Here is a 15153-nt window from a genome sequence, read left to right as displayed (position 1 = left end):
CCGTGTATTCCATATGGTTTGCATCCCACTACTTATCAGTGATTTTAAGAGATCTTGAAAGAGAAAGACCGCTCCCATTGAGACATAGTTATCTTTCTAGCACTGTTACCAGCTTATTTTCCTTGGTGTGGCAACATCTAAATTAAGTACGGCATTTTCCCAAGATGATCTTACACTTTTTTCCAAACTTTTCATTAAACGACAGGTAAATGTAAGGATTGATTGGAGTGCAGGAACTGATGAACGCGATAAAAAAAAAATTCAAGTCCAAAGAGCACAAAAGACGCTAATAAGTTCGGAGTAACAACTGATTAAACAAAATGAACCTTGCTACATTCTTGTGGAAATTGGCTCTTTATCTCGATACGAGTAATTAAAATTGCTGCAACAGAATGGTTTCAGCAGAACGAATATTTGCTACAGAATTCAAGGGCATCTAGGGAATTATACAAAAACAACTATTTACCTTGGGCGAATAATAGTTGAATATCACTAGAATCAATAAGAGGATGGCGGGATGGTAAAGAAAAGGAGAATAATGATCTTTTAATATTTTTAATCATTATCTTGTATTCTTTTTCATAAAATTAAAAGTTCTGTCAAATTTATAAAATTTAGCTCGGTCAAACTATCTGTTCTCTACGCAGGTTGCTTAGATTAAGTAAGGACTCATAATTTTAACTATTATTACTATTATTATTGTTAATATTATTATGATTATCTTTACTATCTTTATCATTATCAACGTAGCTAAAGAAATGATTGAGCGGGTATAGAACTCGATCTGTGCCTCTAAAGTCATGAAATACATTTAGTAGTGCACTTGCGATACGTGAGTGAAAATTTTTAATCCAAAATTTTTTTATTTGTATTCTTCCTATCACACTGAAACCCATAGCCATAGTAAAGAAAGGAGCAAAAGGCGACGGTACTAGTCATACAAGCCTGATAAAGGCAGGATAAAACAGTCTTAACCACACCTTAACCTCCTCCAACATTTCGTCATAATGATAATATATTCCTTACGAAATTTTTTACAAAATGACAAATAAATGTAAGGATTAATTGCGCTATAAGCATTTGCCAACCACACCACAATTTTGAGTGCAGCATATGGTATTACAATCTTGTGCAAACTGTCCAAACCAACGAACATAAAAAAAGGAAACCAACACAAAGTAAACAAAACAACAACGATGATCATCATCCGGGTAACTTTCTTTGCTGTCTTCATGGCTTCTGCGTGCCTTGTATCGTGACCAGCTTCATCGCCAGGCACTTCTCTAAACAACAAACGAGAGCACACGATTGAATAAAGAACCGCCATGGCCAAAAGAGGAACGACGAAGTTAAACAGCAACACGCAGAGGCCTACAATGCTTGCTGCAGACAGCTCAACATGGGAGTAATCTATGACACAAAAGTGGCCAGTTCCCTCCACGAAGACAAGTTTGGCCATGGAAATCATGCCAGCTGACGAAGACATAGACAACACCCAAATCGAGGAAACTACTAGCCTTGTACGGTGAAATAAAGGGGAAAACTTCAAAGGGCGAGCTACTGCATAATAACGGTCAACGGCTATGGCAACGAGGCTCCAGATGGAACAGTACTCAGCTGGAAAATGAAACCACACCAGTAGCCTGCACATAGGTAATCCCCAGTCTCCATCAAACCACCTTCTGTGAAATAGTTCATCACCCAGCATGCTTAACATAACAGTAAATGTAATGATCAAGTCTGCGCATGCTTGATTGAGGATAAGGTAGTTGGTGGTGGTTTTCAAGAAGTGTCTTGTACGGATGATGTGGATGATCATGCAGTTGCCAAATATGGAAGCAAACACGATAACGAAATAGACTGACGCCAAACTTGCGAGCAGCACTGATTGGCTGGTTGAAAGTGGAGGGCTTGAAGTGTTTCCTATTTTAACGAACAATTACAAAAATAAAATAAAATAAAAAAAAAAACAAAAAACAGAAAAACAAGGAAACTGAAGGAGTTTGTAAGAAAGTAACACGTACAAACATTACGCGGACTTTGGTAGTATCAATTTATCAACTGTTTGGATCAGAACTGTCCACTTGTAAAACATAAAGTCTCGCCTGTTTTTACTGACGCGCTTTAGCTAAGTTTTTCGCCATCAAAGCTAAATAGAAAGAAGCATGTCCTCGCTTCGTATGCAAACGAATCGCAAACCATAGAACAACGCAAGAGATTCTTAATACAAAAATTCCAACGAGTGAAGAATTATTCAAACTGTGCATTTCGTGAAAAGTGTCATCTGAAATGTTAATAACTACAGGTTTTGACTTCTTCTGTTACAGTGAGTGAGTGCAACGTACAGCTGCTGTTGACCGGCCTCAGTCCCCGGCCTCAGTCCCCGGCCTCAGTCCCCGGCTTCAGTCCCTGGCCTCAGTCCCCGGCCTCCCCCTCTCCCATACCCACATAACCTAAATTTTAGAGCTAATCCAGGATTACAAGTTAAACTTGTATTAACTCCACCTAAGGGCTAACGGTTTGCAAAGTTTAATCTCGGTAAGAAGAAAAAACAAAAGAAATCAAAATATAAAAATACTTCGTCAGAGCTCTAAAACTAGTGTAAAATTTACACTCAAACCTTCGCTCGGCTAAGTCTTCTTTTAAAACCCAATTTAGCTGTGCTTCCCAATGCATACTGATCTACAATAGGTAATAAACCATTCTACTATTTGAATTTTTACCTTGATTATTTGTCTTCCAAGGTACAATGGCTGAAGCTTCCATACTCCAAGCTGACAAAGTTACAGTAAAACAAACATTATTGCAACAGGTCCATTTAAATTCTGGGGCGCCCCTTCAACGACATTTTTGACGAGAACCAAAAGATACTTTTGTAAGAATAAATCGAGCCACAGAATAAATATGAGTTATTAAATTTATTATTATGTTTTTGCAATTCCTCCCTACTTACCTTGTAACCTTAATGCTCACAATTGAGTCACTTAACAGTAGTACATGATTACAATTGTCCTTCGATTGCAGAGGCTTAGTTTGGTCCATTTATTTTTTTGTTTACCATTAGTTTGCCAATTCGCGTATCAAGCGCATAATAGTGTACAAAGTTTTCCCATTGTTAGCGACATTTGGAAACCCTAACACTGTCTTAAATCACGAAAAATTAGCCATTTTTTGTGGCTTTTTATAAATTCGACTCAGTTTATTGATACAAAAACATGAAATTCTAATTACGAAACAGGGAGGATGCTGCATGCAGCTCGATAAAGCCAGCGCTAAAATAACTTCAGTGTTTCCCGCATTTTCATTAGTAACACTATGGACAAAACTTGGCATATTTAACTAAGCAACGTTGGTACAAGCCCCCTCGGGTGTAATGGCAATGAACAAGCGATGCTCACAGCATTTACTTTGGCTTGTAGCCTATTACTCAAATTTCCATTAGGCACGCTGGACCTTCAAGCTGTACCGAACTTGTGGGGTACACTCTAACTCACGTACTCGAAAATTGTCCTTAACAAATCCTGTTTTATTCTCCTCCTCGTTTTCATTTCTACTCTCGCACACAAAAACTAATTTCATCATCTCCCAAGCGTCTCCTGTTACAACCTCGTTATCTAGCCTACACGTGCTTACGCAACTTTCGCATTGCGTCATCTCTAAAAACGTCTCCTGTGTGCTTACGCAACTTCCGTTCAAAGCAAGGAGTATTAAAAATGTCCCCATCCATAAGATGGTACTGACCAAACGTTTTTCAGAGGTAATGCGTCAAATCTTTGAGATTTTAGAAATCTCTAGGTCGAGCCTGAAGGGCCGAAGCCTAAGGAACGACTTATGAACAAACAATACTTTTGCGTGTTGTGGTCGAGCAGTGTCTTTCAATTCATTTTTTTTTTCAGGTGGTGAGTCGTAGGGCAGTCATGGCAAAAACCTGTATGGCACTATGGCATGTTTTCTTCGAAGAAAATTGCGTTAACAAAATCTTTTCGAAGCATTCTGCATAATTTATTCATCTGAAAATTACTCTTTCGATGTTCATGCTAATTCAAAACTATTGCGATGCGTTAAGGAAATCAAGTGCAAAAATATAAAAAGAATTAAAGAGCCTTAAAGAGAGGAGTATTTGAAAACTTTTCTTACCTCCCTGGGGAGAGCAGTCGAAGGTTACCAATGCAGAATATGGATGTTATAACTTTCTTTAATGTGTCATCTGGATGGACTGTAATTTATACCAATCTAATTGTTGTCTATATCTTGGCGAAAAACTACCTCATTGGCCAAATTTCTGAGTGGAAATTGTATTATGGGGACCATTGCGTTTTTGATAAATGCAAGTCGTAACTTCTGAACCATATGAGATCTGAGGCAACCGAGGAAACGGAAAATGTGCAAACATTGTTCGGAAACTTTAGATCTTATGGTTATGAAGCGAGAATAAAGAAGAACATCTTACAGTCTTGGTACTTCCCAGAAACGTGCGTCAGTACCAAAGCTTCTTTTTCTAACAGTGTTTCACAATATCCATTAAAACGCAGAATATCAATTTATTAGTAAACCCATTGAAGATAACGATAAATGTAATAATTTTGAAAAAAAAAAATCATCCAGAGAGACAGGTGAATTTAATCCTTTTCGAAAATTGACGTTTTGAAATTCATATCAGAAGGTGCGTGGCAGGACTTCAAAAAATCATAGTACTCGAAAATGCAAGGTAGAGTTTAAAGAAAAATTATGAAGGGTAAAATAGCTCACTGATCTGAGTCAATCGCAATTTTTTTCAGACGCGAACGGGCATGCAGAGACCATAAGAACTCAGCAATGCAGGCACAGTAACGATAAAATCCACCATAATTAGCATAGCGGTTAATTTTTTTGAACAATGTAACACACAAAACATGTCAATTAAATGGAAAGGTACATTTAAAGAGATTGAACTTTTCATATAGCTTTCTGTAATTCAATATTTGCTGAAAATATCGCCGAAAGTGACCACGCATAAAAACGCCGCTCTACTCTTGAACGGTTAATTCAAGGTGAAATTACGTTTATAAAAAGGATTTATGATTTTAACCACTGCATAGTTTTAACCTTGCAAAACATAAAAATTTGCAATTAAACGTGAAGGCATTTCAGACTATTTCAACTTAAAAAAAAAAACATTGATACTTTGTAGATGTATTATTTCCTTGATCGATGTTCGGTTTTTTATTTATCTAACCTGGCCAAATATTTTGTTCTCGAGAATATTGAGAGATTTCGTGCCGTTTACCATATTGTGTTGCATTAGATACTGCTATTTAGTAATAAATGTTGTGGCAATGCCGCCACAACTTCAATAGAAGTGCATTTGCTAAATGTAATGGTTAAGCCAGCTGGTTTTTTTGATAAGCTACCCACGATCGATTATGAGCTCTTGCTTTGTAATGCATATCTTGCCTCAGTAAAATGTAGGCAAAAATAAAATGGTAAAATGTTATCAGTTTCAGTCCCTAAGGGTGAACTTATCGAAAGATTAGGCACCCATGTTGGTGTAAGAGGTTTCGTTGTCTTTAAAGACCCGTTCTTTGATTGATCGTCACTACCTAGGCCTTAATTTTTCGTTCAGTTAGTTTTCGCGAACTGACAAAAGCGACGTTGGTTTTAGAGTGGTCTTTACTCTTTTCAAAAAAGATATTCGTCATCACAATGGTCAAAATTTTGTGGATTCAACAATGTTTTTTTCACCACAATATCGATGTCAAATACATGTACAACGATTGTTCTGTGCGTATATATTGTGCGACATGTTGACGCGAGCAGCGTTCTCTTATCAAGAATGGAAAATTGGTCAATCAGATTTCGACATTACTGCCGATTGTGGTAAAAAAGAGTGTCGAGCATAGGCCCAATTACTGATCATTTGTATGACATGATAAATTTCCATAGAAACACCCTTTCATACCCGATTTAGCTTTGTGTTCCTGTTTCTCACTGAAATGTAGAACAATTTAAGGGGGCTCTGAACTTGAAGCTCATATTTGTGCCATGACCCGTTTCCCCAGTATAGTAGAAGTGTTGCTCTACTCGTTTGGATCAGAAGAAAACAAGCTTAGTAATCTGAATTATTCCAAAACAAGAACCAAACAGATTTTTTAACTTGGTACGAAGTCTTTGACAAGAGATGAGGTAAACCTAAGGATTAGTTCACAGAAGGCGAAAGTGGACCAAATTAAAACCAAAAGAAAACCGTTTGTGATCTACACACCAAAGAACTGAACAGTAATTCTAACATAGCTAGCAGAGCCGCACAATCAAATTCCGTATACGTAAGCGTGCTCAAAATCCCGATAGTGCACGCTGATACCATGAACAAATCGCTTCGCCAGAAATTGTTAAATAAAAGTGCAATTCTTGAGCGTAATTTCTTTTTTAAAAATAAAGAATTTTGTATTTAAATTGCATTAAAGTAATACTCGAGCGTTCAAAAGAAAATTTGAAATAAAACCAATTCCTGTTTTGCTTAATATGTTGTTTACCGCGAACAATCGCTTCTGATATTGTTGTCCGTTTTTCGCGTCGGATTTGAAGCACAATTCCACCGGCTATGTTATAAAACAATTGGTTCATGCTTTTAGCTGTGCACTATCGAGTTATGGAGCACGTGAGAAGTTTGGAGAGCACTCAAGAAGCTAGAGTTTCCCTCGGCTATTGCCTCGGGCAACTCTTACCCTTCTTTCGTTCTCTGCAAACTTTCCACGTGCTCCATAACTCGATAGTGCACGCTAAAGCCTGAACCAATTGTTAAATAGTATAAAGAACGGAAGCCGAAAAATTAGGTATGACACAACTATGACAATCATCATTCGAGTAACTTTCCTCGCCCACTGTCTTCTTCAATTCATATATCTTATTAATCAAGCGCGAGGGCCGTACTGGGAGAATATCGGCCTGAGGTCTTGACAGTACGGACCGAGCGCAGCGAGGTCCGTACAAAAAAGACCGAGGGCTGATATTCTTCCAGTACGGTCCCGAGCAAGCTTGGTTAATAACAGATTTATTACACGACTGAAGTTCAAAGGGACACAAGTGCGGTATCATTGGGGACCATTCGGGACAGTGACCGGTCCAATACTTAGAGAATATTGGACCGGCAGTAGAGCATTTTGATTGGTTGATTTTAGTTACTGGTCCTCTGACTGCCCGAGTCGTGTAATAAAACCTGTTATTGACCTAGTTCCATTGAATTTCTTTTCGCTGCTTGATGTGCGATCAAATAATTTGTTTTTTGTGTCATAAGAAGTTTTCGCTCCGTATTAAGTAAAAAATGAACGAGTTGTCAAGTAAGTACCGGAGCCAACGATATTGCAAAGTAGGAAAAATGTGCCTGCAGTGTACCTTGTTTTGTTCCTGTGACGTTTGATGTGTTTTATGAGACAAAATTATTAAAAACATTTTTTTTTAAATTGTTCTTCAAGCCTTTGAAAGCGACAATTACCATTCAAACTAAGAGTAAATGCGTTTGCCAAAGCAAAAGAGATGGTGAAAACATTCGTTCCGAAGGAAAAGCGTGTTTCTTTTCACTGGGTGTATGTGAACATGAAGATTATGTCACTTTGTAAAAAAGGAAGAACTTATTTCGAAAATGACATGTAGACGAAGTGATGATTATTTACTTTTGAATCTCCTTTTGAATTCAGACTAGAACAGCGTAGTGGGCCTCCTATAAGTTCCACCACCATAAGTATGATGTCCTCTCATTTAGCATTCAGTCACTACTCTTGATTTGAATTTTTACTTAGGATCCTTGTTATAAACGAGAACAATTTGAAGCTTGTAGAGATCAAATTCATCTTGTTTCATGAGCTCGGTGTCAACAGTACGTTGATATCTAAATGAATATAAGACAGCTAGTTTCAGGCATGCCTTTTGAAGAAAAATCCCAAAAGGCCTTTTCCCAAAATAATCACGAGCACACTTAAAAATGGACTAAAACATTGCGAAACTAGACCTTGGCACAGATCATTCACCATCAGTGCATTAAGAAATGATTGATAATTAACAATTGGTTCATGCTTTAGCGTGCACTATCGAGTTATGGAGCACGCGGGAAGTTTGGTGAGCACGAAAGAAGCGTAAGAGGCAATAGCCGAGGGCAACTCTAGCTTCTTGAGTGCTCTCCAAACTTCCCACGTGCTCCATAACTCGATAGTGCACAGCTGAAAGCATGAACCAACTGTTTTAGAACATAGCCGGTGGAATTGTGCATCATCAAATCCGACACGAAAAACGGACAACAGTATCAAGCGAAGCGAATCGTGACGGCGCTGATGCCGAGTCTCCTTTTCCGTTGTTTTTCCCTTTTTCCGCCTCATTTAAGAACTCTAGCCCATGGGAAATTAAAAGGTCGGAAAATTGTCTACGTTTTGGGACTAGCGGGCCGAGTTTCTGTTTGTACCCATTATTGTCGCGAAATATTTTTCCCCGCGCTAACAATGGCCGCTCGCGCGCAAAAAAAAAGTTTCTGGCGAAGCGATTTCCTGACGCTATCAGCGTGCACTATCGGGATTTTGAGCACGGTTACGTATATTGAATTTGATTGCGCGGCTCTGCTAGCTATGTTCTAACTAACAATTATTCCACGAGCACACGTTGTATGAGATGATAGATAGCCCACAAGGCGCGTAGCGCCGAGTTGGCTATAATCATCTCATATCCAACATGCGCGAGTGGAATAATTGTTTCATTAAAAACGTTAAATTAAATTATTAAATTTTATTAAAATTTTTAGCTCCCTTTTTAATTTTAAGCTGACGCGTACGCTTAACATATTTGTAGATTATGATATGTTGGCTCATATACCATAATGGCTAAGCTAATAAAAAGTCTTTAATTGCATTATCCAATGATCCAGTTTTTAATAATTGATCATATTTATCAATTTATTAATCTATTTATTTGCATTATTTGATAAGGCTGCTCTAGTTCAACTAATCGAGTTGTAAAGTAACCAGTAATGCTGGTTTTAAGGATGGGGGCCCGTATAAACAATCTAAACTACAGTACTACACAAATTCTAGGACCAGACTAAGTTTCAAAGTGAAACCCGCCTGTACCACTTATCTTTTAGTTGCGTAGTAATTGTGCTAACATGCTCTTTTATTTCTTTTTTCCAGAAGAAGTTCAAGAGGAAGCTCAGACCCGGACAGATTCCTGGCGTTCTAGCGAGCTTATCGTCTAGAACTTTTTGACAAAGTTCCACAAGGTAGGACTTAAGTAAAGAGTTCTCTTGTTTGCTTGACTTGTAGTAAGAATCCTTTCTAATGGTGAATCTGTCCACAATCTAAGGATGCGCTGATGTTATCCTTTTTTGAGTGAAACCAAATGTTTTAACCCCTACTGTATAATACAGCCTGTATTAAGCGTCACCGTACTAACAGGACAGTCTTCAAATTCTCGAAAATCTTACTCCTTACTGTAATTCTCACCTCTATTAAGCAGTTATCCCCCTTAAGCGGTCAGGGTCACCCTTTAGTGGGTCCCAACGGCCCTTTTGTATTGTCTTCCACCCATATTGAACATTTAAAGCGAAACCAACCAAATAATACTAGGAATAAACTTCCAAGCAAAGTTTAATCCATTCTAATCTCCCGAATTCAATGCTAGTAATATTTTTGAGCTAGTTTGTGGTGATTTTTATACTTTTGCATCAAATTTCTATTCTCTGGAACCTGTTTTAAGCAGCCAACGTGTGTCAGTGGGTCACCCCGCCATTCCTCGAAGGTAACCGCTTAGTACAGATTCAACTGTTTATCATATTCGGCCGAAAAGCGAAGCTTTGAGGGTAAATGTGACTTTTTGATGACAATCTCTCTGCTAGGGATATCATCAGCCCATAAAACAGCACGCCAGAAAGGGATTTATGTATTTTTAAGCATTTCATTAATATCAATATCGTACAAAAACGTTCGTAAAAGGCCATTGTTGATCCAGTATGACAGATACGCGCGCGATTTACGTAACCGAGTACATTAGGCGAGTACATTCGCTCAGACGAGGGGCTAACGCTCGAAACGTCAGCTTTTGTAATCGTTACGGTGGCCAATTTACCATTTCAACTTTGTTGATATATCCAAATTATTTCGTTACTCCCACCGATGCAGCCCCAAACAGTTTCTTTCGAAACTATCAGCCTTTATACATTAGGCTCAGATGGGGTTATTCTGTGATTTTGCACCACCTGAAGTGAAGCAGCTCATAAAATCACGCGAAAATTAATGGTTGGATTATATTTTTATGTCTTTGTTAATGCAGGTCGCAAACTCAGTAAAATTTAGCAAATGCCAAACATAATCTGCTACTTGGTGAAACAGCCTTTCATCAACTTGCGAAGTGTTAATTTGAATTTCCTTCCACTGATTTACGACAGATTAGGTTTACAGCAGGCAGGTGAACCTTTTCAGACCTGAATACAATTCCAGCATAAATTTATTCAATAATTTATTACCCAGTTTATTTTTTTTCAAAATTACATAGGTTCTTAAAAATGTGATTTTGTTGTTCTCTGTAATGAAAGTGTACGCTTTTGTAATCTCCCCGACTTGTGTAGGCGTATGACTAAGCACCCAGTTATCTTCCTTTTAGCGATTTGACCAAACGTGTTCATGAAAATGACAGTAAAAACTTATCATGTACTAGTCACCTTAGGAGAGAAAAGTCTTCGCATTTCTTAGACTCTAATGTAAACTGCATAATGGTTATTTTATTAACTTATAGATCGCTAGTTTACGCCCAGGATGAAAAGTTGGAGCGAAAGAAAGGGAGAGCGAATAGAGACCTGTGAAACGATTAATGACGACATACCAACTTTTTAGAGCTTTCCTTTTTTTTTCGAGCCACTATTTTCGACTAGTGCCTCACTCAGGTCTCTCAGTTTCTTCATAACATCTTACTTTCAAATAAACATGGCCTAGATAAAATGCAGTGAAAGTTTCGTTCATGTCTGTTGCCATCTGTAACGGAAGATAACTGCGCCATAAATACATGAATTTTGCCTGCTGATGGAATAGATTAGAATCACGTGCTAAACAAAAGCTGTTTTTATCATTACAACTCCAATACGTGTCACTTTTTTATCCGCCTTCGTTCCTTTTAATTACGGGACTTATATTTATACAAAGCCACACAAATACTGATCAAACTTTATTCATCTTTCTCTCAAGTTTCTTAATAACTTTGCAAACGATACTGTGAGTGACAAAGCGCAATTAAAATAGATTGAGAGTTATGAATAGAATATTCTGGAACAAAAAGTGAAATTCTTGTCATCTTGTCCCCAAACCAACCACTCAAAACTAATATCAAAAGGAAAGAGAAGCACCTGCGTTATTGGAATCAAACTGTAAATCAAACAAATTGGGAACCAGTCTTTTTTAAAACTCATCTCAGATGACATACACACAAGAAGAGAGGGATGAGAAAATTTCAATCTACGGTAACATCGATAAGTTTTGCAAAAACGAAGAACGAAAAGCGAGTAGACTGAACTTTCTGCCCAAAGAAAGACTGTGTACAGCTTCGCGGATGAATGAAAAATAGCAAACGAGGATGAACGTAAGTTATGGAGAAACCTTCATGGAAAACAGGACGTACCTGTTTGTTTTGTAACCTTAGAACTTCCTTCTTGGATGAAGATTAAAAGGCAATGATAATGAAATAGAACCTTCGTACTGTGTATTGATAGACAGAAAGATAGTAGTGAGATGGGTAAAACCATAATGTAACAATGATTTTTGGTCTCTCCTTCACCGCACAGAGAGGAATGACATAAAATTTCATGGATACAATGTGGATTTAAATGCAAGAAAACTACAAGGAAGAGGTAAGATAGGTTTGAAAATTATCATTTTGGTTAGATTTATACCGAAAAGAGGTCTAACTCCTAAAAGATTAAATAAAAACTTTCCAAAGGCAAAATTTAATCTCCACTTTGGAAAACGTATAATGAAATAAACAAATGAAAAATTTTATAAAATCAAGAAAACTTCTTGCCTTTCTCACGAAGTTACTTAGAAACTCTTGCCTTTCCTCTAATCTGGTATGAAAGTTGATTTGGTATTCCTGTGTTCACCGAAAATTTACAAAAGACATCTTGCTTGATCTCATGATTGCATTTCCTTTTAGAGACTACTATTTACGGTCACTATTTAATAAAAAAATTTAATTGCGAATGATCTGCCTGTCTCATGTAGTAGGTTATCTACCGTATCGAGTACACATTTTATCGTCTTTCTTACACCTTATCCGTGTATAGGAAGTTAATATACTTAACTAGTCCTAGCAGTTTCGACGATGCTTCGAAGAAGATGACCATATCGACCAAGCGATTTGTCTGAGTCTCATTTCACCAATTAGAGCGTAGGAACCTGATCAAACCGTTATTGTATGGGCTTAGAGTACCAGAGAGGCTCTCAAACTTGACTGAAACTAAACAACAACTCCGGTCGATTATCATCATGAGGAAACATAGCTTAGTATACCGATAACCATTCCCTTCCTAAAGATGTCTATTTCATTCTATTCTAGTCACTGTAGCAGTTGATAGTCAATCTGCAGATATGGAATTCCAATCTGCGTTATCTGCTGTTTATAGCATTTTCATTTTCACGTCACTATTCGGAAACTCGATAATCATCCACATCATACGAACAGATAACTCCATGAAAACTACCACCAACTATCTGATTTTAAACCAGGCGTGCGGTGATCTCTACCGAACGTTGATTGAATCAACGAATATTGCCTTTCGTTCGATGGGAAATCAGTGGTTTGGAGGATTCTTGGGTTTGATAACCTGCAAGTTGTTTTTGACGAGCTTGTTTCTTCCAACCATCTTTTCGGTTTGGATTCTTGCAGTTATTGCTGTTGATCGCTTTTATGCCGTCACTCGACCTTTGCAAACATCACCTTTGTCACGACATTTAAAGAAGATAGTCTTTACGCTATGGGTGTGGTCGCTAGCTTCTTCCACAGATGTCCTTATCAAGGGAAGCATGAAAAAGACTGAAGACCATTTCATTTGCCATTTGGAACGCGTCTACGAACAGTGGAAACTATTTTACTCTATGACTGTATCTCTAAATTTGTTTCTGCCTCTTCTGATATCAGGAGTTCTCTATGTGATTGTTTGTTCTAAACTGTGGTCACGCAAGGTACCAGGAGAAGGAACCAATCAGAATCGAAGACAAGCCGAAGCTATTAAAACTGCAAGGAAAGTCACACTGATGATGATTACACTAGTGGTGCTGTATTTGTTGTGTTTCGTTCCTTTTTATATCGGAATCACTCTGAAATTTTTTGGTTACGTGAACGTCAACTTAGAAAAGTTAACTTCTAGTCTTTTGTTGATAGCATTTGCATATAGTGGAATCAATCCCTATGTTTACTTCATCTATAGTAGGAACTTTCGGAACGGATTTAAAAATAATTATAGAAATTTCTGTAAGAAATCACGGGTTGATACTGCTGTTCATGATTTCAGAGGTAAAAATAGGGACTTTAAGCAAACCACGACGGCTACGGCAACGAGAACGTGTAAAAACAAAAGATCTAATTGGCAGAACAATAGCCCAGCACGTGCGTTTTAGACTTTGTACATTTCTTAGCCGTCCTTTGCAAAACAATAACGTAAAATCACAAAAAATTTGCGTCGTCTGCGAAGCGAAACCGCGACGGCAAATTATTTTAATTTACATTTGGAACCCAACGCTACTTTTACGCATTATGTTGAGTTTGAGATCTGGCGTCCTATGGGACGGTAAACACATGCAGCCATTTTCGAAATTCTAACTAAAAGTAGAAACTCATTTTTTTAATCGACGTCTTCTGTGGCGTTGCCTTCCTGACTGCTTAAAGTCCCAAATATCGAGCTGTGGGAAACGCCGGTTATGCAAACTTAAAAATTGGTCATTTGGACTTTTTTGTTCGATGAGTTCAATTTAAGTTGTCATTTAGTATTCCGGCATCACACAGACAACTACAGAGTTACGTGGGGAGAGATAAATCACATAAAAACAAATGGTCAGGAAACCTATCAAAGACAATAAGGCTTGAAGGCGCAGGATCCCTGACGACAAAGAATGGACAAATAATTATTACATAGAGTGAGTCACTTATTATTGACAATAAAATGTTATTGAATATTACTCCATCAAAATAAATGCATATCGTATATCTAAATAACGGCTGTAAGATTCTCCATTGTGTGATGAATTTTTCAAATTGTCTTGTTCTTTGCCTCTGGCAATATCCACTTATATACTGGTTTGGCACGCTACAATATTTTATTTCAGTCCCACCACCAATTCTTTTTTAAGTATGTTTTGAAATTGTATACAACTTGAATGTCTTACAAGTTATTTCTGGTAATGAATTTCTTGTTTTCCTCTCTGAAGGACGCGGTACATTAAGAGGCAGTAAGATCGTGGTTCAAGGGAAAGAGCATTTATTTAAAAATAGACTTTCCTCTATTATGATAATCATACAAGTATATTGACATACTCCACACAGTATTTCCTTTCCTTTAAGAAGGAAGTGATAATCATAGTTGGATCTATCTACTTTGTGTTCAGCATTGCACATGCTTTTGAGTTTTATTTGAAAGAGAACAAATTCAAATAAAAAAAAAAGGTAAAATTATCATCTACATCAATAACAAATAGCAGTTATGCTGTTGGCAGCAATCAACTTTGGTTGTTTGTCTTTATAATATAAGAGACATTGCAACTAAATTAAACTAAATTTTCCCATCTCAACAGGGGGAACATGGAAAGCAGAATAACATTGTGTATCAGCATTGCGTATTTCCTTCTTTGAGAATGGAAGCTTAATCAAAATGGGGATTGGGAAGACGTTAAAGTTCAAATTCACCCCCAAAAACTTTCACTGTTACATTAGCATCAATCCAATTTTTAACAAAGGAAAACCAGTGGAAATAACAATGACGCTGACACATTTCATCATTGATTTTGAGGTGCGCATTTTCTTCCCAAAAGAACCGGGGCCAAAATTGATGAGGTCTCCAGTCACTCAAAACAAGGTCTCCTTTTTGACATATGTTTTGATTCACTTGAAGCCTATTTAAATCAATAGGAGGCATAACTACATGATTATTATTCAAGT

General features: G+C 37.4%; 2 protein-coding genes across 2 annotated transcripts; one reads left to right on the top strand and one right to left on the bottom strand.

Moving 5' to 3' along the window:
* Window positions 1-521: 521 nt before the first annotated feature.
* Window positions 522-4343, bottom strand: LOC111333157 (neuromedin-K receptor-like). Its single transcript, XM_088756770.1, has 3 exons — window positions 4138-4343; window positions 2724-2774; window positions 522-1923 (listed from the first exon to the last, which is right to left on the bottom strand). Exons 2-3 carry the CDS (start codon window positions 2764-2766, stop codon window positions 971-973), a joined length of 996 nt encoding a protein of 331 aa, XP_088612896.1. The 5' UTR covers window positions 2767-2774; window positions 4138-4343; the 3' UTR covers window positions 522-970.
* A 6789-nt stretch (window positions 4344-11132) lies between these two features.
* On the top strand, window positions 11133-15086 carry LOC111333168 (substance-P receptor-like). Its single transcript, XM_088756765.1, has 2 exons — window positions 11133-11854; window positions 12559-15086. The coding sequence occupies exon 2, from the start codon at window positions 12591-12593 to the stop codon at window positions 13617-13619; it is 1029 nt and encodes a 342-aa protein (XP_088612891.1). The 5' UTR covers window positions 11133-11854; window positions 12559-12590; the 3' UTR covers window positions 13620-15086.
* The last annotated feature ends 67 nt before the right edge of the window (window positions 15087-15153 follow it).

Source organism: Stylophora pistillata, chromosome 4, assembly GCF_964205215.1.
Source record: "Stylophora pistillata chromosome 4, jaStyPist1.2, whole genome shotgun sequence".
NCBI lineage: Eukaryota > Metazoa > Cnidaria > Anthozoa > Scleractinia > Pocilloporidae > Stylophora > Stylophora pistillata.
The sequence above is the reverse complement of the archived record's forward strand: the minus strand, read 5'-3'. Positions and strand labels throughout refer to the sequence as shown.

Coding starts and splice junctions, on each gene's coding strand:
- LOC111333157 (XM_088756770.1), bottom strand. CDS start 2,766: ATGGAAGCTTCAGCCATTGTACCTTGGAAGACAAATAATCAAG. Junction 1,924..2,723: donor TTGGAAGACAAATAATCAAG/GTAAAAATTCAA, acceptor TCGTTAAAATAG/GAAACACTTCAAGCCCTCCA.
- LOC111333168 (XM_088756765.1), top strand. CDS start 12,591: ATGGAATTCCAATCTGCGTTATCTGCTGTTTATAGCATTTTCATTTTC.